The sequence below is a fragment of the Bacillus rossius genome, chromosome 6, assembly GCF_032445375.1.
Source record: "Bacillus rossius redtenbacheri isolate Brsri chromosome 6, Brsri_v3, whole genome shotgun sequence".
NCBI classification, from domain to species: Eukaryota; Metazoa; Arthropoda; class Insecta; order Phasmatodea; family Bacillidae; genus Bacillus; species Bacillus rossius.
This window is the reverse complement of record NC_086334.1, coordinates 28,433,678-28,461,573: the sequence shown is the minus strand read 5'-3', so window position 1 is coordinate 28,461,573 and position 27,896 is coordinate 28,433,678. Positions and strand designations below refer to the sequence as shown.

General features: G+C 34.8%; 1 protein-coding gene across 1 annotated transcript in view; it reads right to left on the bottom strand.

Moving 5' to 3' along the window:
- LOC134532937 (uncharacterized) overlaps positions 1-27,896 on the bottom strand; it is a 429,205-nt gene that overhangs the window by 142,361 nt on the left and 258,948 nt on the right. Inside the window, exons 86-95 of the mRNA XM_063370011.1 lie at positions 26,048-26,692; positions 25,508-25,822; positions 24,281-24,586; positions 22,266-22,586; positions 7,033-7,362; positions 2,077-2,385; positions 1,646-1,984; positions 1,247-1,552; positions 853-1,158; positions 432-752 (exon numbers count right to left, since the gene is read on the bottom strand). Of these exons, the coding sequence (XP_063226081.1) occupies positions 432-752; positions 853-1,158; positions 1,247-1,552; positions 1,646-1,984; positions 2,077-2,385; positions 7,033-7,362; positions 22,266-22,586; positions 24,281-24,586; positions 25,508-25,822; positions 26,048-26,692 (3,498 nt within the window). The remainder of the gene's footprint in view (positions 1-431; positions 753-852; positions 1,159-1,246; positions 1,553-1,645; positions 1,985-2,076; positions 2,386-7,032; positions 7,363-22,265; positions 22,587-24,280; positions 24,587-25,507; positions 25,823-26,047; positions 26,693-27,896) is intronic.

Here is a 27,896-nt window from a genome sequence, read left to right as displayed (position 1 = left end):
TACATCACATTATTAAAAATATAGTTATCTTATTTATGAATTTTTATATAAAAAACCGACATGTAAACATTAAAATGGTTAAACTTGCATTACATTTATATATATAAAATTAATTAGCTACTTCAAGCAACATAAATGACTAGAAAAAAATTAACTAGGTACTCCATAATTTTATATGGAATAATGAACATTAAATATTTTACTAACATTCACTTCAAAAAATCAAAAAATTTAAAAATAATTCAACAAGTAAGACATAAATACTAATTGAACAGACAGAATGCTTTGAAAATTACTCAATATTTCAACATAATTATATTTTCTGCAAAAATATGTATTCATTCACTGTAGGAAATACTGTAAATAAACATAGTGACATAAAAATCAAAATAATAACACTAGAATATATAAGTAACATAAAAAAGACTTACACTGCTGCAGTGCGCAAGTTGTAAATGGATCTCCTGTGTAGCCAATAGCACAAACACACGTTGGAGTGTGGCTAACCACCCTGCACTCTGCATTTGCTCCACACAGTCCTGGACAAGGATCTCGACACTTCTGGTTGATACATGCCAGGTGGCTGGCACACTCGCTGTTGCTGGCACACTCAGGCCTGCAGTTCGGTGGAGAGCCCTTATACTCTGGCAAACACGAGCACGAAGGGCTATCCCCTGCTACCTGGCACTGAGCATTAGGGCCACACGGAGAAGGCTGGCATGGATTCACAGGTGGCGGCTGAGGGGTGTCCGCTTCAACAACCAAACAAACACACCAAACAGTGAGGACCAACTGACACGCAACACCAACAACTCTAAGTACCAACCATTACTGGATACAAGCAGCTCTTACGTATTGGTGTGCATCTGAGGAATGGGTCTCCAGAGTAGCGAGGTGGGCAGCTGCAGATTGGATTGTGGTTGATGACCTGGCAGCGAGCACCAACACCACAAGTTCCAGGACAAGGGTCCCTGCACTTCTGGTTCGAACAAGCCTCGTTCAAGTTGCAGTCAGAGTTCACAACACATTCTGGTCGACATGCTGGTGGACTTCCAATGTAGCCCGGCACGCAAGAGCACACTGCCTGGCCGTTTATTTCCCGACACTGGCTGTTCGGTCCACATGGCGATGGATTGCAAGGATTCACTACAACCGGAGCTGCAAAGATAATGCAAAGGGTAGAATTCTATAACTCATAAGAAGGCGGAAACAGTAATGTGCAATTACACAGGATACTATTACATACCTTGAACTGGCCTACACTGAACAAAAGGATTCCCAGATTTTCCTTGAGGACAGCTGCACATTGGAACGTGGTTCACAACATCGCAAATGGCATCTTGGCCACATGTTCTTGGACAAGGATCAGAACACTTGTTTCGAATGCAGGCCTTGTCTCTCGGACACTCGGTGCTGAGGACGCATTCAGGTCGGCAGCCAGAGTACGGATCTCCTTGGTACTCAGGCAGACACGTGCAAACACCATCTGCACATTGTGCATTGGAGCCGCAGGGAGATGGATTGCAAGGGTCGCTGGGGGTTGCCTCTGCAGCTAAAAGAGAGATAGAGAAACTTAGGTGCTGATTCACTATGACAATAATATCTCAGTGATATAAAAACCAAGGATGAGTACTACAATGCTTACGTGGTGGTGGTTTGGGATAGCAGTTGGTGAACGGGTCTCCTGTGTATCCTTCAGGACATGTGCACACCGGAGTGTGGTTGATGACATTGCACTGGGCCCCTGCGCCACAAGATCCTGGGCATGGATCTCGACACTTCTCTCTCATGCAAGCCTTGTTGCTGGGGCACTCCGAGGAAATGACACACTCTGGCCGACAGTTGGGAGGACTGCCCATGTAGTTAGGTAGACAGGAGCATGAAGGTCCTCCTCCAATATCTCTGCACTGGGAGTTTGGTCCACATGGAGATGGCACACACGGGTCCCTTATCACAGGAGTGGCTGGCTGAACTGGCGGAGGTGCTACAAAATATGTATGTGTATATTGTTTTAAATATCATTCACTCTTTTAAAATAAATATAAATGCATGTACAACATTGATATGTATGCTTACGTGGGATGTGATAGCATCTCAAAAATGGATCTCCTGTAAAACCTTGTCTGCAACTACATATTGGACTGTGGTTAATCACTTCGCAGCGAGTATTCAAACCACATGTTCCTGGGCAAGGATCCACACACTTCTGGTTGACACATGCTCTGTTCTGTGGACACTCCGAGCTCACAACGCACTCTGGCCGACAGCCCGGCGGACTGCCGATGTATGTTGGCAGGCATGAGCACACTGCCTGTTCATTCACTTCTCGACACTGACTGTTCGGTCCACAAGGAGATGGATTGCATGGATTTTTTATTTCTGGCACTGTAAAAGAAGTAGACATTTTTAATATAAAATTTCATTTTGTTTTTTTCTGAGCACTGTTAGGTTTTTCTTTTGGTTAAAGACTTAAATATTTTGGTATTTGTGATATGTCTTTATGTGTTTAATAATTCTACAATATTTGTTTACCATTCTTATATCTTTTATAACTAAAAAGTGTTGGTTTGTCTGTAGCATAACTGAAATATTAAATACCTACTTGAAACATTTTCTCTCCATCATTACTTATGTGCAAAATTAAATGGTAGTAGTTTTGTGTATTACTCTGATTACTTACTGGTTAGATGGACCTATATCTGTCTATCGTTTGGAAGGCAGGCACCCTAAGCAGAGGTATTCTGATCAGTAGCAGTCTAGTTATAGTGAGGAATGAGCTGAACTGTGGTAAGTTATAGGTGGTCAGTAGTCTTGAAGGACATTCTTCTGTGCTTCAATAGTTTCACTTAACGGTTCAATGATATATTGTATCTTCACACTTCTTCCTACGTGTGTGTGTATGGTAGGAAGCCAGAATTACAGAACTGTCTACTCAGGTACCAGCAAGCACTTGGAGGGTAAGTGATGATGCACGTTTGAAGCATGGACAAGTTATTTCAATTTAAATAATTATTGAGAATGAATCAAACAAGATTTGTCGCCCAAGAGCAGACATAGAAACGTTTATTAAAAGTCTTCTAATTGCCTCGTATCTTTAAGAGAAGAAAAAATAAAATAAAAAGATGTTTGGTAGTGTTTGTATCTATTTTAGTGTTGATAGTAGGAATAGGAGATTTTATAGTATCTATTCTATTAAAGTATCTCCATTGCTTTCTTGATGAATATTTCTAATGCATTTGTTTTATTATAAATTATCAACATGAATGTGAAAAAAAAAAAGGACTATAGCTAAAAGGAATGTAGGAATGTAGGGAGGTATGTAAATCTTACTATTTCAAATTTTCAATCTTCTTGTTCAGTGTTAGGTCATATAAACTGCTTCATTTCACAATAATTTTATGCTATGAAGCTGTTAAGATGTGACCACTGAAGTGGAAATAATTAGTATATATCTTTTAGTGCTATGGGAAACATGGGCCTCTCTGGCGGGGGGGATGGGGGGACATGTCCCCTCCAAATTTCCTTGTGGAGGGGACACAGGGACGGGATACAGGGACAAATTTATATGCTGTTTCGATTCATTATAAGTTTCTATTCTGTTTGAGGTAAACTTTGAACACTGTATTTTTTTTTTCATTTTTATTATTTTCAAGTTTCTATGATTCTCAGAATAATATCTTTCTTTAAGAAATGTTTTGTTTCTGTCTCTGAGAATTAAGTGTATTTTGTGTGCTATTTTCCCAAGTGTGAATTCTCTCGTCCCAAAGCATTCTACACAATTCTTTATTCAACATTACATTGTTACTATTATTATCATTACATTACATAAAATACATTTTATTTAGATATTTTTACTTCTTTTCACCAAATATATTTACATCCCATGTCCCCCCTAAATTTACTTACCAGAGAGGCCCATGATGGGAAATGCCAGTACATAGTAAGTGAAGGTGAGAGTTATGTCTCGGTCTCAAATCACTTGGAAGGCGCTCAACCCAACATTAGTCACAGTAATGGCTTGCGGACCCTGGGTCAAGAGTATGATGGTGTGGGAGCTGGAAGGAACATTATCACGAGGGGATGGATGAGGGGATGAGGAGTGTAAGGACAGGGCGCTTGTATTTCTTTTGGCTTTATTTGGCGTGTCCAACCGTCTCTATACAACTGCAGCCCTTCTAACCCTTGCAGGGATAACATGTCGGCCGCCCGGAGCGACAGTGTTCACTGATGCGTGCGAATATGCACGTGTCGATGGTAGAGCCACTCCTGGGACTGGAGGCACCGAAGTCACGAGGGCGGGACTATCAAGTAGGGTCTATGTCGTGAATGTGTCGGTGAGCAAGAATTGATTAGAGAACATGCTGTTTGGCCCCAGAATGTAAGTGTTCTTGAGCCAAATCATTAAAGTGAATATTAAAATCTATATGTAAACAAATACTTTCCTGTGAAAAATATATCTAATAAAACTATGTTCTCTTATCATAACATTACTGATTTAGTGTATGGCTGAACACCACATATTTTTTTATAACTTGTGAAAATTTCTCAGTACATAATGTTTGAGCGATGTATAAACAGAGAAAATAATGAACTCCTAAATTTAAAGGTGAATTTTTTTAATAATATACCATTTATAATAGTGAGATTTAGATTTAAAACAACATTTTGTATGTTTGAATACTATATTTTAACTTGTAATTGTGTTATTACTTTAAAATATTGGTTGTGAAATTTACTGTTATACCTAATTCAAAGTTTTGCAAAGTTCAGTATTCTTTTTAAAAAGATTTCTTGGATAGTTTAATCATTTATCACTTTAATCATTTATATATGTATTAAAGAAAAAAAAGATATACCTACTGTACAGTATTTATGTTATTATACTTACTGTACAGTATTTATGTTATTATACCTACTTTACAGTATTTATGTTATAATATTTTATATATTAATTTCCTTATAGTTTTAAAAGATTTTGTTGTATATGAAAAGAAATACTGTATTTAGCATGCTTTAGTATAAGAATAATGATGTTAAGTAAATTGGGTATGCCACGATGGAAGTTTCCTGGCACTGGAAGGTTGCTGGCACTCATAGCTGCTGATATTGTATGTTACATGGGCATTTTCATTTCCCGTTGACAGCTTTCATGGTAGTTTTGGTTTCTGGTTATGTAATTTCCTGTGGCAAGTTTTATACAAGGTAAAAATTTAAATCAATGAAATAGTTGTTAGGTGATTCTACTAGAAATAAAAGAGATCATTACAGTTATCAGAATGTGTGTAATCACCATAAAAATGTATGTTGTATAATATTATTTTGCCAAAGTGCGGAAAGATTCCAGATTTTATATTAATATAAGTTTGAACTACTCCTTTAAAATAAAACGTGACAAGTTGCTTGGATAAATATTGCTGAAGCTTAGCATTAAAAATTAAATGTAGCCAATAGATTATGCTGCAGGAGCTAATCTATACCTACTTATTGATATTATATATTTTATTTCACTTTTATTCCTGTCAGTAATTTAATTTTTCCCGATTGTTAAAAGATATTTAGGATGTTATATAAATAGTTGAATGGCCTAGGTACCTTAGTTGATGTGTTACCTATGTGATTTATTTTGAAATGTATTTATTCAGAATTTAGGTACATCATGTTCTTATTAATTACTTGAATTATAATCTTTATGTATCTTGGCTACCCAAATCCAACAATATTAAAAAAATATTTAGGTGGAAAATTGCAGACATACGCCTTGCAAAGCAATTGTCCCTTGTAGAAGAAGACTAAGAGTCATAAATAAAAATGTCAGTATGTGCAAAAAACAGAGAAAAAAAAGAAGATAAAATTTAGTCAGTAAAGCCATACAAAAATTAAAATAAAAGGATGAGTGATAAAATGGACAAATCAAGGACAAAATTTACTCATAATAGGCAATGCTGTAAGCCTGATGATGGGAGAAAATCTTGGTTCCCGAAATGTCTTAACTGTTTCATCACATGCAACCCACTATGTTCGGGTGTGTTGTCTTCATTTTCTTGTCTTTTGTTTGTCATTTGTGCTATGAGTTTTTTACCCCTGTGTTTGTCTATGCTATCTTCCTTGTGTGGTCCAGAGTTTGTGCTTGTTTCCAATAATTCTGTACTAGTTGTTTTTTCCATTATCACTTGTAAATTTTTTTCTCTTGTATTATTTTGTATGGTTTCATTGACTTAATTACTTCTTTAGAATTTGAAATGAGCCACATATGTTTTATCTCTTTTTGACAAAAGCTAGCCTTGTTTTTTTTTTTTTTTTTTTTTTTTTTTTTTTTTTTTTTTTTTTACAAATTTATATCTTTGTCTTCTATACTCTGAAATGCTGTACGTACATTACTTTTTCAAATAATTACTAACTCCCGTTGCAACTAACTGTTAAAGGGCACATTTGAAAAAATTGTAAAATTATTTTGAGCCAAAGTAGTAAACTATATTTATTTTTTAGTAAATTTTGCAAGTTTAGCCTTCGGATATGATTAATTGGCATCATAATGTTAAGGGCCACTTTAAGTGGAAGTGTAGCAAAGAGTTTAAAAATAATTTACATTAAGTGCCATCCAGTGATTTTATGGGTCCCAGAAGATAAAAATTTTTTCAGAGAGCTTTATCAGCACGAGGCTGAACAATTATTTACTGAATTTGTATGAAACCTTCAATTGTGGCATACGGACTAAAAAATTACAGAGATAACACAGAATGTAGAGACAGTAAACAAACAAGACAGAAAACTACATGCAGTAAGAAAGAAAACTCCTAAAGAGAGAATCACATTAACTACACAACTAAAATAAATAAAACAACTAAAAATTAACAAATGAAATTGTTGAAAACTCAAAAAAAAAAAAAGTAATGAAAATATGAAAAACAGGGAAAACAAAAAAGAAAACCGAAAGGAAAAACACAAACTTAAATTAATATTAGGTGAAGTAAACTATATAAAAAGTACTAAATAAAGCTGTGTTAGTACGAAGAAGATGAAAGGTTGTCTTACACTGTGGTGGTGGCTGATGTCTGCAAAACCTGAATGGATCTCCTTCATATCCTATGCGACATGTACACGAAGGAAGATGATTCCTGACTGTACAATCTGCATTTTGCCCACAAGTTCCCGGGCAGGGGTCCTCACACTTATTGCGAACACATGCCCTGTTGGGGGCGCAATCCGAGTTCAACAGACACTCCGGACGGCAACCTTCGTACGGGTTGCCTATGTGATCTTGCAAACAGCTGCATGCTCCAGCGCCATTTCTCTCTCTACAAACTGCATTCGGACCGCAAGGAGATGGCTCACACGGGGTGGGCTTCTGTGATACCGCCTCAGCTGAAAGTAGTAGTACAGAAAGAAACAGTAAGAAACACAGAAGAAAAAGAGTTAAGAGTAAGTAAGTCAAGTGAGTGAGTGAGTGAGTGAGTGAGTGAGTAAGTAAGTAAGTAAAGTTGACTAACTACAGAAGCAAGGTGAAGCATTAGTGGTTAGGAAAATAACTAGGTGAGTAAGTAAGAAGCAATGGTTATGAAATAATTTCAAAAGATAATAATAAATATGCTAGCTGAGCTGAGACAATATCAATTGGTAACACTAAGGATATTGCCAAAAAGTTCAGAGATAAACATTTCAAAATGTTTTTTTTTTTAAGAAAAATAGAAGATAAAACATTACTTTTATTTTTATTTATATTCCCTCAAAAAACATGTTTTAAATAAGTTTGTATGAATGTATACATACAAACTCACTTACTAAACATATTTTTTAAAGGGCATTTAGATCATTTATGAGAACAAAATATTATTGTAAATATATATATAAATTATGTACGGTATATATAAAAACCCCATGTTCTGAGTTTATTACTATTATGTATAGTATATTTATTTGAATTGTATAGTATAAACCAGGAAAAAATCTTCCATTACTAAACAGGATTATTATATCACTTTATAAGCTTCAGGTTATAATAATGAGAAACACTGGGTGCTGCCAAAAAAACTTTATTCAGTAAAAATCAGTATAATATAATACAATACAATTTTTACAATATCAGCAACTTATGCAAGCTAAACTTGCTACATTCTTGAGTGCTATCACACTATTATTAATTTTAGATTATTCATAAAAGAAAAAATGTCACATTTCTTTACAAGAAAGCTTCAACCACTTGAAAGCTGATGACATGTCATGATATAACAATGTTTAGTTTCTAACCACACCATCTGATTTTACATGAGATAAAGACATTCTTAAGTTAATAACAAAAAAAAAATTTTTAAAATCATACTTCATCATTGCTGATATGCTTATAAATATAACTACACATTGCCTGAAACCTTAACACAGTAATTATACCGTAGGCATGGCTAGAGTTGTGGTAATGGGTGGGCCTATTACCAGGATCCAGCTGCCAACCTCTTGAATTACTTCTAAATTTCTACTTCTACTACACGGGAATTGTAAACCGATGGAGAGGAGAGAGATCAGTGACACCTGTCAGACCTAATGGGTGGTTCTGTACATGCCCGAACCAGCCCTTGGTCACGCCTATCAGCTCCATAAATTACCACAGGAGCCAGAACCATTTTGAAAAATTTGTTACAGGTAGATATATTGAGTTATTGAAAAACATTATTATATATATTTTTATTTTTATCTTTTGGTTTGGCATATTATTAAAAAATAAATAGTTCCAGTTTTATGCAAAGTCCTTGTTACGCAGATAAGTGCAGTGATTCAACCCTTACAGAAAGATGCTTCCATGTTAATGCTTATCTGTTCTTTCCCTTTAGCATAAATGGTACGTGAGCAGGCTGAAGACCCAGAATCAACAGTGATTATCTGGCAACTCAAACAGTTGCACATCCCAACCACTAAGATTACAGTCGGAATGAATGGTTAACCATTCCTACATCTTCACCAAGTGGCTGCTAATTGAAACGTGCAAGCACATCTAAGTCCATAGAGTATGCAGTGATACACTGCAGAGACTCATCAAGGTAGGAACCCCCTTGTTTTTAAATTAAGGATAGTATTTGTATGAACGACCTCAGGTGACGTTACTCTGCATTCCTGATTTTGTGGGTCATGCTCCAATTTGATGACCACACTGAAAGGACACGTATAGGAAGCCAGATGACTATGACAGGCACAAAGTCAAAACCAGCCACGCTGATATGAAAAAAAATTACTGCGCTGCAGTCTGTACCACTGCAGACCCACTCCAGCAGCAGACCTAAGGGCAGGAACCAGACCCCGAAAGACTGAGCCGTCCTTGGGTGACCAGCAGCCAAGGCATTCTGACTTAACAGGTGGGCTCCCACATTCACTGGGTATTACGTTAATGTTCCCCATCGTGTTGAAGCCCACATAGTGCTCAGGTCTTCCTGTGCTGAACGCAACCAGGGCTCTGTTCCTCCCATGCAGAGAGTCCTGACAGCCGTCATCACTTGGCGTCCTGCCCGGCTGATCGACTTCACGATGGAAGATCCAAAAATCAAAAGCTAACAAAAATGGTAGCAAATACAAGGTAATGAGGGCCCCTGTACTCAGGAGGTACTCACTGCTGAAAGATCAGTCTTGGAAGCGGACTAGCCTGCACACAAGATTCCTGATTAAAAATATTACTACTTTTAATACTAGCTTTTTTTTCCAGCATCCACAAGGAGATGAAAAAACAACTTAGTAAAACCAATAGGCACAACTAATGATCACCCTCAAACATGCTGCACTGATTTATTTTCGGAGAAAATAAATTATGTACAGCTAGGAATATATAAGTGGCTTTATCATCAAGAGATATTATTTTCATTTAATTTATTTTGCACATAAGGAGATATGTTTTATGACTTTTATTTTAAAATTAATTGATTCCAATTTTTAAATGTTTTTGTTGCTGCATATAATGGTAAAATAAATTTTCCTGATATTTTCATATGGTAATGGATGAAATATAAAAAAGTATTATTTAAAAAATGTACTATAAAATATTTGACAATAATTTAAATTGTATTGGTAGAAATAATTTTTTAACACAATTATGAAATTATTAAAAAAATTCCTTTAACAGAAAAATAAGTGAAATGGCAATGCATCTATGTACTTACGATAAATTTCACATAAACTATGGCTACAACATTCCTAGGCCAAATAATTATTGAAGTATAGAAATGTTTAGAAAGAAATGTACTAATAGTGATCAAAAAAATATACAATGAAAATATGTCTGAAAACAAAAACAAAAAAAAATATATTTATATACTGAGGTATGTATATATTGGCAATGTTAAAATGTAGCATATTTCTCTTGTGTAATCACTACCGGTAAAGGTCATCTATATGGCTACCAAACATGGTCACGCATACTTCAGCTATAGATTTCAAATAATGATTGTATTCTTACGAACACACCTGGCTGTTCTCACATTTGATAATATGTATTGAACGCTTGCTCTTGCAATGTTTGTACATTTTCTACGCGGTGAATACATTAAGATTTTAAAGTGTCTCCATGGCCTACACTTCAAAGGAAGGTCGCATGAATAAGCCCACCCCTCGGGGCAGAAACTCTAACTGCCGAGAATGAGACTTAGTTTTTTGAGGTAGTTTTGGGCCCACTCACTAGACAGTAGCTTTCATAATAAAAAGCTATAATCATGCAAACAAACCAATGAAAATTAATTCACTTTATTTTGGTAGCCACATATGTTGTGGTGTGGCATACCAGAAAGTTTTGCATCTCCACTCATTTATATACAAGATGCTTTTTTTATTATAAAAAAAAACATTAAGTGTTTATCGCACAGTTTAGATCACTGTTACTGAGAAATTAGTCGTCAAGTAGTTTAAAATAAACATGATATACCTAAAACATTGGATTTTAACCTCTATCTCGAGTTTGTTTTGTTAGTAGTTTGGGCCAACCCAAAATATAGCATCACTTGTCACGCAAAACGTGGTTTCAGTTTCCAGTGTAAGAATCGCACTTCTATATTTCCCTCCTTATTCAATGCGCACACCATCCTAATGGACCTCCTTGATCAATCAAAAGAAAGTATAGTCAACTGAACCCATGTTTACTATTACTAGCCTCTGTAAATAGTATACTGCAAAATGCTACCCACTCCCAACACATAGAAACAGTTGTTTTGTGTTTTGAATGTATGATGATGATAAATACAGGAAAGCAGCTACACTTTAAGGTAGCGTATACTTAGTTAACCTCCACTAGGTATGTTGTCTTCTTTGATTAATTTTCGCAAGCACATAATGCATACACATAATCTAAGAAGTAAAGAAAATTATCCAGTAAACAAAATAATTTTCAATTATTAGAATGAATAGTTATCAACTGTAATTAAAAAATGCTAAGATATTGTACTAACATGTTTTGTTTTAATTGGAAGATGTATAATATTAAAATAATGATTGGCATACCTAGAAATGTACCCTTCTAAACCAATAAATTTTCATTATATGACATACATACTTCAAAGAAAAGGGTAATTAAAATAATATTCTTAAGTTATATATTTGAAGATGAATATTCTTTTAATTTTATTGTACACAAAGTACAAAAATGTTTATTCACTTGCTAAATTAGTGGAAGAGAGAAATAACATTCCAGATGCCTACCATATTGTATGCATGAGAAAATTGAAAGTTGAAATACTATCCCACATACTAACCTATGATATCCAGCTAAAAGACTGCTTGATCATTCCCATTGAAATGTCATATAGTTGAAAGACATCATCAATCTCCCAAGGGAAAGGTTCATAACTGTCGTAACAGTTAAAAGATACAACTAAGTCCAACACAAAATAATAAGCTCATCTTCAAATGAAGCATATTCCTCAAACATTAGATTATATGTAGGTAAATCATATTCCCCACAAGTTAAACTTTTTCTGATATTTTCAAGTGAAACATGTTGTTTGACTATCATACTGTGCTTCAGATGATCTAAAACACATTTTAATATTGCTAAGCATTTTCTTTTAGCCATAAAGGGTTAAAATATGAAACTACCAATACCTATCTTCATATGTTATCAATTATAAAAAAAGTGTCAGACAGGATAATTTACTATCTGTTTTGTGCAATAAACTGTTGACATGAAAGACTACCAGCATTCAATTTCAAACAGTTCAGATTAACCTGAATGCACTACTATATTTATACATGCAATCAGCACTGAGCAGGGGTGGCCAAAGGGGTGGCCATAGGGCCAAGCAAGCCAGGGCCCCGCGCTGCTCCCTTTTATTACCAACAATTTCCTTTTATTACCAACCCACCTACTACATCATATGTTTCTCATCAAATTGTAGACCCCCATTCAATTTATAACATAACGTCACTTAAGAAACATCACCACCTTAGTGACTTTTTAAAATTGTTTTTTTTTTGTTTCTCCATGGAAACATATGCATTTAGCATCTTCTCACAAAATTATTGAGCACTTCATACTTATTAAATATGTAAGTCTAAAACAAAAACAACATTTACAACATTTTATAGTGTTATGTTTGTAATTGGCAAGGTTTCTAGGCTCTCCTGAAAAATGTTATTTTTGTCACTTAGGTGTATTGTTTCTTAAGAGACGATAAACATTATTTATCCAAATTCCAATAAGAATATCAAAATTTGCTAAGAAAAATTAGCAAAACCATTTGCAAAAATATAAGTTCCATGATGGCTTAAAAATGTTGTTTTAAAGATTTTATTTTTCTATTTTTCTGGGTGCGGACTACAGAAATCTCTTTTTTTCTGGAGTCTGTTCCACACCTCCAAGGCCTAGGCCCCTGGGTAAAGCCCATTCCCAAAATATTAGGGTCCCGCAAAGTTTTGGGCTGCCGCTGGCATTGAGTAAATTATTCAAAATCCTCTTGTCATTCAAATTGTTTGTGCTAAATTGTGTCTAAACCTATTCTGGTATACAAAGCTGGAGTTGATTTACTCATTTGATAAGCAGTAAATTAATTTATTTTAAAATAAGTCCTAAAAAAATGTGCCACACTGGCCTTAATTTATAAGCCTCTATAATCAAATTGTAGTAATATGAATATTCTGTAAATAGTAAAAATCTTAAATCAAATAACAAAAAAAAAAGTCTCATTTGATTAAGTTAAAAGAATATAAAAGATCCGAAAACAAACAATAGCTTGGAAAAATATTATTTATGATGTAAATATTTTGTTCACTTGAATGAAAATACATTAAATATCCTGAAAATCAATGGTATATTTGTTTTTGTAAATAAAATTAGTAAAAGTAATTTTTCAAATTTCAGTTATGCATATGGAACCATGACAGCAAGATACTCCAATTAACAATTTGTGATTAAATTTTAACGGAACTATTTCAAAAACTTTTATGACATAGTTAAGTATAATTTAATAATGCCATTGGTTTTTTTTATATTAAATCTACCAAAATTTAAAAGTTCAAAACAGAACATTTTGATACTGGTATGACCTGTGTCTTCTCTTTATGTCAACACTGGTTTGTATGCATAACAAATATTAAAAAAAACTTTTGTGCTAAAGTGCCTTCATCAATTTATATAAGATATATCAAACCAGAAATAAAGTACATTTTTTTTAACAAAGTGATAATGAAAAATGTTGTACTTTTTACACATAGCAGTTAATATTATTCGCACATTTTTTTATCATCTTCAGAAAGAAAATAGAGATAATTGATTAGTCCAAATCCTAAAGAGTTTCTTAAGAACTTTTCCTGGTAATCACCAGAAATTAAACTTAGCTCTCCACTATTAAAGGCAGCATCACCATACAGTGCCCTTCAGTAGTTTAGAACCATTACGAAATTTGTACAAATATGTACGTTCTTGTCCTTAAACATCATTAATGCAATTAGTTTGTTATAAATTTTCAACTTTTGAAGTCATCAGAACAGATTTTAAAAAAAATTCAATTATTGACATCAGTTTATTAGTTTGTAGGAATAATATTTTATAATTTAATATAAATATTCATCTTAGTGCATTTTGTCATGTTGAAAAAAATGTAGTGTGTTTCAGTGTTAGATATTTTTTAATTATTTTTCATACCACATTTTAAAACAAAAAATAAATCAACAAGGACAAAAATGAACTTGCATAAAACTTTTTTTATTATTAAATCTAAACTTCTGAAGAAAAATCATCCTCATATTTGACAAAATTTAAAATAATTAATACTAAAAATTATTTTTCAACTGAGCTAGCAAAATAGGATCTGATGCACTCTCTTAAGCAGAAAAAATCTAATGATACTTCCAAACCCTGTCTCAATTGGTATGGAAAATTAATATTTTTCAATTTTGGCAAATTTAAAGCAAATTTTTTTAAAAAAGTTAATTTAAATAATAATAAAAATGTTTTGTACAAATAAATAATTTTATTTTTGAATTTGTCTTTAAAATGTATATCAAAGCTAATTAAAAAAAAAAAAAACAACACTGAGATACCAGCAAATATTTGTGTCTACATAATAAAATGTACTGAAATACTCCATTTACATAAAACTAAAATTTCATAACTCGCAAGCTAATAAACTGATTTTAATAATGAAAATTAATAAAAATATGTACTGATGACTAAAACAACAGAAAAAATAATAACAAACAATTGCACAAAATGTTTATGGCCAGGAACAAATTTGTACAAATTTTGAAATGGTCCAAAATTTTTGAAAGGTGCTGTTCCTTTTGTTAATAAAAATTAATCACATACGTTTTCACATTTGGGAATAATCTCAATGTGAATAGTTAAGTCTCCTAATGATGCTACAATGTTTCAAAGACCGGTACTTTTGCTTTCAACACACATCATTAAAGTGTAAGTAAATGGAGATGAATTAGGTGACCTGCTTTGATAAGTCAGTTTTCAAAGAATTTGCAGTCATTCATACAATAATCTTAGCTTGGTATCTCAAAATATGAAATAAAGCATATATATGTGTGTGTATATGTATATATATATATATATATATATATATATATATATATATATATATATATATACACACACACACACACACACACACACACACCTACCTTTCAGTGAAAGAACATATTTTAACATTAATTAAATATTAATTAATTTTTGAACATCTATAATAGCGATTACCAAACTTTCAATAATGAGGCCCAGTCACAAAAATTTAAATAAATTGGTGTCCAATTAGTTTTTTATGATGACTTTTTTTTAGCATCAACAATGATATTATGCAATTTTGATTTGTGATAGAATGTAAGAAAAAGTAAATGAGACTTATATCTGTAAAATCATAACTCCCATCTACTGAAACAAAAAAGTATAATTTACAAATTTAATTTTTGATTTCAATGTATTCAGCAGTGAGCAGTGATTTCCTTCTCGTGTGACAGGCCCGCTGCCCAAGACTCGATGGGCCAAAAATAGCTAACGGGCCATAGATTTGCAGACACTGCTCTATGTGTCCCTTGTAACTCTCAGCTGGTAGTGCCAATTAGGTGTAATTCCTCATAAGGTAAAAAAAATTTGTATCAATGGATGTAAATGTACATTAATGAAGTATTATTATTTCTTTACAAAATACTTTTTACAAGGCTTTGTGCAACTTCCAGATTATTTTTAACATTTAACTAGCATGTAAATAACACCGTCATATTTACTTGACAGCTTGTGTATCTAAGTATTTGCTGCGTGCTGACAAATACGTTCCAACCATACCTGCGTAGTTACATTTATGTGCTCTGATTAATTTAACTACAGAAACTGCCTTGAGAACATGTAGAAAACTAAGTCTCCACACCAAATGTTTGAAGAACTATTTAACCGCAAAATGTGTAAAAAGGAAACTTTTTTTCATATCACTTGGTTACAAAAATGTTTTTCACTTCACAGTATCATGGCTTCTAACACTCATCATAATGAATGTTTAGAAACACGCAGAACAAAAATAATTATATTTTATTTTAAGTCAGATAAAACTTAAGTACATACTGAAGAATTATACTTGGTCTCTTATTTCATTAACAATTTTTATGTGAATGATAACTAAAAAATGTGATTATATGATTATATATTCCCATTTCCTTTTAATCGGGTTGTGCAATGTCATTTGCAGAACTGCTTTAAACTTTAAAGCCATTAATTGCAGGTGAATAATTGCTTATAAAAATCCAAAGCACCATGTAATAAGCTGGAGTTAAACTACAGGATGCACCAAATAGCTTAAGTTACAGTGTATGCCGATATTAATGCTGTGCGACATACTTAGTTTTCAACTACAGACTGTTAAATTTTATCGGCAACCTGGTCTCACAAACCCATTAGCGAAGCAGCTGCGTGGAACAGGACTACGATCCTGCCGAAGAAGCAGGAGTCTTCTGGCTCCCAGTTCATGCTCTTCAAGAACATTGCTTCATGCACAGAGGTCCATCATTTGTAGACTTACATTTGAGGTTGTCAAAAGTGTACACGTTCAAAAACAATAAAGCTCATCAGTCTATGGCAGAAATGTTTATTATTTGGTTGATTACGTAAGTCACTATGAAAAAAAAAAAACCTACCAACACATTAAAAATAATTGAAAATTAATTCTTAGATGTATAAGAATTTTTATTAAAAAAATTATCATTATTATTAAATAAACATATAGATTTTAAAAACAACTCTTTTTTATGCGGTTAAGGGAGTGCAGCCATAATAATAAATATGAAAAGGTAAATTTGGAAGGAAGAGGAATCATTCATTAGGAGATCAGTTTAAAAAACTCATAACCACACTTTTATGAGTTTCTCAGGTGGTCATAAAGACTTGGTGAGAAAGCTGAAGGAGAGAAGGTAGAGAACACATTTGATGAGCAATGCCAATGTGGGATATTGCAATGAAAAATCCAATCTGATATGTGATAAAATAATACTGCAGTGTAGATAAATGAACACATAAAATAACAGCTCACCTTACTGTGGAATCAATGGCATATGAACAGAAGATAAAAATTAACTGGAGTCAAATAGGTTGAAATTGAAGTTGGATAAATAACTGAAGCTAATAGAGTGAGAATTTTTTGAATATTCAATGAAATTATTTTAAGGAATTGTAGACTTTTAATTAAGAAAGTAAATTTTAATTGATAAATTAAAGAGTTGCATGGAATTTGCAGAAGCAGATGCACATACCCCTTATTCTGCTAAAGAAGTGTAAGCTAATTAACAAATTATTAAACTGCAAAGTAATTTTTTTCAATAACAGCTGTGAGGAAGTTTTTATTCTGTCTATGTTGATGAAGAAAAAGATGGATAGGAAGTTGTATAGACAAGTATTCAGTTTGTATGGTGACGGATCAGATTATGAATGTACGGTACATCATGAGTCAGTAAAATTAAAAAGTTTTAGTTTGAGGATTCAGTAAATCAAATTACAGTGAATGAAAATAAAAATTATATTATGTTCAAAGACATATTCAAAAATTAGCAGAAGAATATAAGTTTAGGAAAATGCTGCATCTACTAATCGTGTGGATGATCAAGATGATAAGAGGAATTGATACTGAAGCATTTCAGGAGTGAGGATTGAATTACCTCTAAATATAAACAAAATATTATTTTAAAGGTAGATGAAGAAGGCCAATTAATGTCTGGGCAAATGTGAATGGAAGTTACTCCATTAACAGCAAGAATAAAAGGAAAAAAATATAGTTTAAAAAGGAAAAATATGTTGTGTTACTATATATGTAATGACTATTATTTTTTTTTTATAATGTAGCTAGCTAGCATTTTAATATTTTAGAGTGCACTCTAAGTTTTTTTACTTTATCTTTATTGTAAATGCATTTTCCCTACAGTAAATTTAATATACATACTAAAATTACCGGCAACCAAAATTTTATAAAGTAAACTCTTGATTATCCCCAATTGGGAAATCCTCTTTGCAATTTAATCACAACGTCACCTACAGATCTGTAAATAAACATTTATTCATATCCCAAGAAAACCTAATAAAGATATTTAAATATATTCAAAATGAACTATTAAAAAAATAATTAAAGACTCATAGATATTAAATACAGAGCCTGCATTTTCACTATACTTAAAGAGGAAGCCATAATGTATATAAAAAAATTATTATAAATACATTCTTTAAAAACTGCAAAAGAGGTGGTTTGAAAAGATCCTGGTAACACTAGTCCAGTCGCTGCCTGCCTAGGAAGGTGAGTCTGCGTGTGTCCACAATTGATCTACTCTTGCCCCTCTCCTGCTAGCATAGATAACCTGGCTGCCTCCAGCCTCAGTTATCTCTGTCATCCCACACGTATGGCTATCACAATGCATGGCACACAAAAGCATTAGAAACAATTGCCATCCTTTTGGATTCATTCAGTCATGCCTCAGGTGAAATGTGTTAACTGTCTTTAAAGTGAATGTATGCAACTGATGATTCTGTTTCACGGATTAAAAAAAAATTGTTATGGCTTCAAACTGAAAGAAAAAGCATTTCCTGAAACTTTGGTGTTGTGCAGTCATTTGGTGTTGTGCAGTCAATGCCAAATGTGTGTCTGATCCACCAACTAAATACCTCTCTCACTAGGTAATAGCTAGATGAGCACACAACAACAATTTTTTAAAAGTCAGACTTCGTGCCTAAGCACACTAACTCAAAATGCATTGTCTTACACACTAACATAGTTGTGCGTCACTCAGTATTTGCACTTTTCATGACCAATTGGGAAGGTCGTATTTGCTTTTTTTTTATATATGATTTATTTCTGAGCTATCTACTTCTGCAATAAATTTATATCTTGTGAAAAAATTCAGTGATTTTCTAAATGAAGCTACGTCAAATGAGCTCTGCACTGGCTGCTTACTTAACAAGGCAGGCCTAGCTATACTTGCTTTCTTTTAATGAAATTCATAATTCAATTATAATTCTATTAACTTTCCAGTAAAAAAATATTGGAAAAAGACTGTATTCAAATCTTTCTCAATTTTATGCATAACACAGTGCTCATGCTTTTATTTGACAAGACGAGGCAGTAAATATGCCCGTTTGTGGTATCATTCTGTTCAGAAGATGTTTGACAAATGAAATACGTAAATTAATATTTTCGAAATAAATCATTCCATTTTCTTGCAACAAGCCACTTAAATGAGCTTCAAGCTGGCAGCTCACTTTTAAAAAGTACTTTTTTCTTTCAAACACATCCGCTCTTCAATTAAAAACATGTTTCACTCCCAAATTCTTTTGCTTTTTCATAAGAAGTCACTGAAAAATCATAAAAAAAATTAAATTTAAATGTTTAATTAGGCCTTAGTGTAAATAACTAGTAACTTTTCCAATATGGTTGCTTGGTTAGCTGTTTCTTCCATTTATAAACATCCGCAACATTGCTCCTACCTTTTTCTATCCATCCTTCAGCAGTTATCTGAATACTTCAACTACCTATTGTGAATAATCAAGAGTTTACTGTAATTTTATATATTTTTATAATTTTTTTTCTAAATGATTACATATTATTAATATAAAATTTTAAAAACTTCTCCTACTTGAAAACATACAGTCTGTGCCTCTAGGTACTGAATATTGAAAAATTAATAGCCTGAGTCGGTTACAAGCCAGTGTTATGACAGCATAGCTAACACAATTACGAAAGTACTTCCAAAACTATACATTTTAATAATTTTAAGCTTTAGGGACTGAAAGTGCATTACGGACATGTTGCAGAAAGTACGTCCTGGAGATGCATGAACTGGGAGCACGTGCGATGGCGGTGGGGGACTCGGTTCACCTACCTTGGCCGAGGAGTCCCCTTTGTGCATGCACCCTGCGGAGGAAGTGACGTGCACACAGCATGCAGACACCGTAGCGCAATAATACAGCAAGCGGCATGCCCGAAACCCTGCTCTCGCTACGCTCCCTGCGCACACTTGCCACTCCGCTTCACTTCCGACACTCTGTTCGCAGTTGCCGGTCCAATCACTTTCAAACGACTTTCTGATGTGAACACATCGGGAGGTGACGAATGCTTTTGGTTAAGTTAAAATTATTAATTGTTTGCCTGAGATTCCAACAAACTCATGGGATACAGAAATACAATTTACATTTTTTAAATCATTTATGCGGTACCCACAGTCTTCAACATCATTTTTAGAAGAATAAGCACTGCTCTTGCAGGGGCTGACAATCACATTATTTTCCATACTAAAATAAACTCACTTTGTAAAGTTTATAAATAAATAAATAAATAAATAAATAAATAAAAAATAAATACTTGTTTTGCGTGCAGTGATTACAAATAAAAAATACTGATTTTAAGGAGCAGTCATTAAAAATTTGGACAATATAGCTTTGTTGGTAAAAATTTTTTTAACACTTTAGAAAATATAGGTCACTGGTTAGTTTACAAATAAATTAATTTTTGATTTTTTTTTTAACTTTGATGCTGGTAAGATTGTTTAATATAAAACATCATTCTCAAATTTTATTTTTACTAGTACCTACTTAATGGTTGGTAAAAATAGAAGTCAATACTGAAACAAGAATGAAAATTTTATCAAGAATTTAATTATAATTTTAAAGACCTTGTGCTTATAACATGCATTATATAAATAAATTTGATTAAGTGTTTTGTAAAATATTTTTACATGTCTTCAGTTGTTTTAACTGATAATTCAGTTGGCAATAATACATTAACGTAGATAATCTGTAGCTGCATTTTATATTTTATTTTATGTACATCAGCACAGCCCTAATCAAGAATGAACATAGACGAGTTGTCACCAGATGCAATAAAGATACATATACTCTAGAGGGGACACCTTTTAATCCACCTGAACTTTTCATTAGTGATAAACGGCCCCATTCTTGACACTGTCAGTTACCAAAAAGTCTCATTGGATGAGTGGCATCATTATGGTAAAATGCAAATCACAATTGAAAAGTGGGTGGAAGTTATGTGTGTAATGAGTTGTGTAAGATTTAAAAATGAGTTGTAAGATAATGCCTGAGCAAGAGAAATTCTATTGACATTTATTGAAAAATTGTTTTTGCTGGGGAAGATTTTCCCCTGAATTTAGTTAAGAATATGCAGAAAATCTGAGGCATGAAAAATTAAAGATGAGGAGCTAATATGAAAAAAAAAATAAAAAAATTGAGTTGATATTCCTTAATTGTCACGCAAAATGGCATTTAATATCACTGACCTAAACCAACCAACTATTCACACCATTTAACAAAGTTTTAATTTTAGCTAACCTTACCTACATTAACTGCTCACACTAATTTAGAGTATTCAAATGTAGTTAACCTAACGTAACATAACCAACTGTCTACATGATTTTCAGTATTTAAAATGTAGCTAAACTAATCTAAACTAACCTACCGTTCACACGATTTTACAGTATTTCAGAACAACAATGTAGCATCCATTTTCAACAAATCAAAATTCCAAAGAACTCTTGAGATTCCGCCAGCAAAGAGGGTTGTGGAAAAATTCAGACAGTTTGAGACATCTTTTCAATTTCTAATTCTGCTCATCAGTGTTCAAAAATAGTGTTAAGCAATTCTCTGTTGGTTTCAATTCATTCCTCTAGAGGAATTATTCAGTATTCAGACAGCATCAAGAATCGGGCTCAAGGACACACTTAATGACTGAGGTTGCCAGACAAACGATAATTTTCACTATAAATGTGTTGATGGTGAGACTATTTTGCGTAAAATACTACCTTTTTACGCCGTGAATATGTTCACATTTGTCAATTTTTGAGTTTTACAGCCATGGGTAGCTAAGACAAAAATAATCTCAACCTTAAGACCCAAATCAGATTTCACACATTTCTACCAGTAGCATGAAAACATGCAATTTAACTTAAGATATTAATGTTTTTTTTTTTTTTTTGGATGGCATTGCATCTTCAAGAGTGAGCTAAATAAATAATTACTGTGGACCCTGCGCACGCACGCACGCACGCACGCACGCACGCACGCACGCACACGCACGCACGCACGCACACACACACACACACACACACACACACACACGCACGCACATGCACATTAGCAAACGTCACAGTTCGCAAGTCAATTAGGGTTCAAAAAAACTTAACTCTATGAGTTTGAGAAAATATTAGCCGAGAAATAGGGCAAGCAATAAAGTCCAAGCATGTTGTGGGCAGAGAGCTTATGGAGCAGACATGCAACACCACACCAAGAAACGTAGGAAACGTGCGGGCGTGGAACACCCTACCTTGTGCTGGGTAGCAGTTGATGAAGGGATCGCCATTGAACCCAGGGTTGCACCGGCAGACTGGAGTGTGGTTCACCACCGAGCAGCGAGAGTTCGTTCCACAAGAACCTCGACACGGGTCCACGCACTTTTGGTTCACGCACGCGAGGTGAGCCGCGCACTCTGGGTTTATCGTACACTCGGGTCGGCAGTTTGGCGGCGAGCCAATGTAGTTCTGCAAGCACGAACAGGCGGGGTTTTCCCCTCGGACCTGACACTCCGCGTTTGGACCGCACGGCGACGGCTGGCACGGGTTTTCCGGAACGTTCGGGCGAGGTTCCGCTGAAACAAATGAGAGATTTCCTTCTTCATGGACCTGCTGCAAGTAACTGTAACGATAACTATCAATTTACATGAATTCAAAACATTTTCAACCCGTTTTTGCAGATACTTATATCCAAACTGTACGAAACCAAACATTGGCTACAAGACTTATGGTTAGAAAAGAACACCTATTTTAGATCCCTTTGCCCAATATAAAACTTGTTCAAAATTTGTTTTGCCACTTTTAAGAGGTCTTTTAAAAATGCACATACATAATTTATTTCTTCTTAATAAGAAAACATTTGTCTTTTGCACAATTTTTTTCTTGTTTAATCATTTACAACGAATTCAATTGCTGAGTGTTTTTTTACAACCACAACCACAACCATACAATTTTTACTGCTTCACAATCAGATTTACATTACACTTATTCTATACCTCACAATCCTACAATAAGCATTAACCCTTTTAGACAAAAATAAATAAATAAAAAAAAAATTGGTTGTCTGTAAAGTCGGTTTACGGACGATAGTTTAACGTGACGTCATAGCAAAACATTGATGAAATGATTGATCCAGATGAAAATGAAATATCATATTCGGCCTGAGACTGAGCCGTAATAGGTTTTTGCAACCAAACCATTTAGGCATTAAAAATATTATATTCTTTGAGGAAGAATATTTTTTTTAATTTTTCTATCTTTTGTATGATAAAATCTACCTCTGCATACTTTTATGAATAAAATTGAATCATTTTTATTTAATTATCACTATTTTGTATGGATACAAAGGAGTGAAATGAAATGTACAATTTAATTAATAAATTTACTTTTATTTGCATTCATTATTCAAATATATTTATTACTTTTGAAATGTTACGTGCGCCGTATTTAATTTTACAAGTTAAAAAAAAACTTCGCACTTGCCAGGATTCGAACCGACAACCTTACGATAAGAAAATAGCACCGTTGACCGTTCAGCCATAAAGCCATAATTAATAATTGGTAGTTTCAGATGTTATATATACATTTATAAAAATTTTGTTCACAGTAGGGGAATAATATTATTTCGTTTTAATAACTCGATTTTATAACAAATACGCATCCCAAATACACCAAACTTATTTATAAGGTGTTACAATATTTTTTAAAACATTGTGCAAAAGATCCCGGTTGTAATTTGAATTATTATGTGTAACTGTAAAACACCATTGTTGGTTCAAAACATATTTGAATATTTAACATTACTTTTAAATAACCGTACCGATTGTGCTGAAAATTGATGGACGATCGTTAAATTACATAATATTAATAATTGAAACGACGATAATATGATTGAAAAGACAAATCGAAGGTCGTTCCAATCGAGTGGAAGAGAGATGCCACGCATGCGTACAATGAGCATGAAGAGAGATGCCACGCATGCGTACAATGAGCAAACAGGAACATCCGTAGTGGGACATCCGTAGTGGGACACTTTTTCGTGCGTGCAGCCGGCGTTCATCGATTTATTAGACGTCACGTCAAAAAGATTTATAGCCGTATTTACTTGCATCTCCTTTGAAAGAAAACAGACACATTAAATCTCAGTCCATTAAATTGTATTATGCTAACTTTAACTGTATCTTGCATTGTATTGTTTCACACTGAAAATGATGTTGTTACATAATCAGTACTGATATGTTAAAAAGTGACAATGAGTGCCGTGGCTCACCTGGTAACGGATAGCACCGCGTGAACGGGTCCCCGGTGTTGCCCGAGGCACAGCTGCAGATGGGGTTGTGGTTGACGACGTTGCAACGCGCCCCCACCCCGCAAGTGCCGGGGCACGGGTCCTGGCACTTGTTGGTGAGGCAGGCCAGGGTGAGGGGGCACTCGGCGCTCACCACGCACTCGGGGCGGCAGGACGGAGGGCTGCCCACGAGGCCAGGGAGGCAAGAGCACACTGCGTGGCCGTCCACTTCCCTGCACACGCTGTTCGGGCCACACGGCGAGGGCTCGCACGGCTTTTGAGGCGCCTCTGCAACAGTCCAACACCAACACATGACAGCTAACCTCAATGGGAAATGGTCTTGTAGCCTTCTTGTGCTCACTGTTCAAAACGGAGGAAATTTTATAGTAAAACTACTTCTAACCTGTTTATAAATAACTTTAATCTTTTGTTGCAAATATTTACTGTAGTCATTATTTTCTTTGCAGCTATTAACATGAATACATGACTGAAAATAAGTTTGATTTTTGGTAGTTGAAATTATTTCCACAAAAAAAGTTTGTTCTCTAGGAATATGAAAAGGGCCAAATTTGTCTGTATTAAATTTTGTACATCGAGAACAGGTATCACAGATTAGGTAATACAATTAATTACTTTAAAGGAAAAAAAATTCCTAACAGAAGATAAGAACTTTGTAGGAAAACTCCTGTGCCACCACTTTTTCATTAACAATACAAAAAATGTTTTCATAAAAGAAAAGAAAAACTTACAACAAAAAAAAAATTTGGTTTGGTTCACAACATTTTTCATAGAATACTGATACATCTCTTATTATGTTTAGATAATTTGCAGTTTTAAAAGTCAGTAACATATAAATAAACTGTTGATGTCTGGCAAGCAGTACATCACATAATGCAGGGAATTCTGTTCAGAGGCAGACACTTTATTTCACGAAAGTAAACAAAACTGATTTATTTAAGAACTTGCAAAGTTGTATCCATTTATTTTTTCCCAGTACAATCTCTATAGTTTCACCAAATACACAACGAAACAAGGCCAACTACAATCATCACCAACTATTTGTTTTTGACAACCTGAAGAGATAGCTTCTCAATAGAATGATTACCATGGAAACCCTACTGTTTCGTATTACGATTGTGTACGTTCAAAAGTGTAGGAAGGACACAAGGTAAAATCGTGGAAAAGGGTCTGTATCACCATGACACGCACCTTGTTTGGGAGCTTCCCGGCACTGCACAAACGGGTCGCCCACAAAGCCTTCTGGGCAGCTGCAGGTGGGTATATGGTTGACGACGTCGCAGCGAGCGCCTTGCCCACAGGTACCCGTGCATGGGTTCATGCAGCGCTGATTACTGCACGCCTTGTCGCGAGCACAGTCCGAGTTCATGGTGCACTCTGGCCGGCAGCTCACGTACGGGTCGCCGAAGTAGTTGGGCAAGCACGTGCATGAGCCCCCATCGCAGTTGGCATTCGAGCCACAAGGTGATGGGTTGCACGGATCCGTTGGTTTCGGTGAGGGTGGCTCTGAACATATTTAGACAGTCAAAGATTACAAATACCACACGTAAAATTACAAGTACATATATTTACAGCTTCAACAAATCCAAGGTTAGTTCCTAGGCAAGATTTTTTTTATCATTTTCTAATGAGTGCAGTTCTTTGGTAATAGGCTATTTTTCTATATCCATGCATATTCTTGTTCTGTACCCCAAACTAAGTAAATAATGCTGTACTACATGTTATGCTCACCAATTATCTGTGAACACTGGGTGAAAGGGTCTCCCGTGTAGCCCTTCTGGCAGGTGCAGATGGGAATGTGGTTCTGCACACGGCACTCGGCACTAAACCCACAGGAGCCATCGCACGGGTCGCGGCACTTCTCCGATATGCACGCCTGCGTGGAGGCGCAGTCGGTGTTGACCACGCACTCGGGCCGGCAGTTGGGCGGCGAGCCCATGTAGTTGTTTCGGCAGGAGCAGGCAGGCTGGTCCCCGACCACCCTGCACTCGGAGTTAGGGCCGCACGGGGAGGGCTGGCAGGGGTTGGCGGGCTTGGGCGCGGGAACGGAGGGCTTGGGCTGCTCGCGGTAGCACCTCACGAACGGGTCGCCCGTCATGCCGGCGCGGCAGCTGCAGATGGGGTAGTGGTTGATGACCTCGCAGCTGGCCCCAACACCGCACGTGCCGGGACACGGGTCTGTGCACTTGAACTTGTGGCAGGCTCTGTTCTGCGGACACTCGGAGTTCACGACGCACTCAGGCCGGCAGTTCGGCGGCGCTCCACTGTATCCTTGCTGGCATGAGCACACGGCCTGGCCGCTCACTTCGCGGCACTGGCTGTTGGGCCCGCACGGGGAAGGGCTGCATGGGTCTGCTACTGTTGCTGCTGTCACCACTGAAACCAACACAGTATAGTCACTAAGTACAAACATTGTGAAGAGAGTAATATTTCTGTCACCATTAACTAAAGTATGCAAATAGAAGGAAAGTAATGCCAGTAACAAAACCATCACGTAAGGAAAAGCCATAAACATTCATTTCAGTTTATTTTGAGACAGCATAATTCATCAATGGGAAAGAAGGAATACTTATCACCATAAAATATATTTTGTAAAGATATCAAGGCAAAAAAAAATCTGTGACACACAGTTACTCTTAAATTTAGTAAAAAAATAAATAAAAAAAAAAATATATATATATACATATATATTTTCACTGCAAAAATTATGAATGACAAAGACTGAACAAACCAAACCAGTGCACTACAAACTCACAAGAATATAAACACAGAATGAACTGACAAAGGACTAAAGGAGTACATAGCAATAGAGACTCTTATCAGTTGACATATATGCATTAAATAATGACAGAACTGAACATGAAAACTTAAAATGAATAAATATATAAATATGTATCAGGAAGACCAAATTCTTGTCAGTAAACAAACAGAAAAAATTTCAACCAATGAACCACATGAGGTTATCATACTCAATAGATTATCATACTCAATCAGACTATAAACAAAAAAAATGAATAAAATAATATACACCAAGCAAATTCAAACACATAATAAATAGACTCAAAGTGTTTTGGAGCCTAGATTCAGTCCCATTAGTCAAGACACACTATGTAAGAATCATGAGGCACCATTAATAAGATTGAGCTTTTCTATTTCCTTCTGTTTGGTGATCCATTTTGTTTTTTTGCAGTCAGTTTTTTGGAATACAGTAGAACCTCACATATCCGACCATGACGGGACCGGGCCATGGTCGGAACGGCCAAAAGGTCGGATATCCGTAGGAGCAAAAAAAAAAGCCTTTCCCAGCTATACAGTTTGTACAATAATACAACTTTATTTGTAAAAATGTTGCTGTATACATTTTGAACATTTACTGTTGTTAAATTATAGATGATAAGATGAATACAATGTAAGCAAACCTTATTTAAAGAATTCAGTAATGTATTTTTGTTTCAGTTTTGCCAAACTTGATTTTGCGGAAGTGTCCCTCCACTTTTTTTGCCCATAATACGTTACGTTACGTTAAAAAACAGAACAGTACAAGATTATAGTACGAGCACATTCTACACCAACAATCACG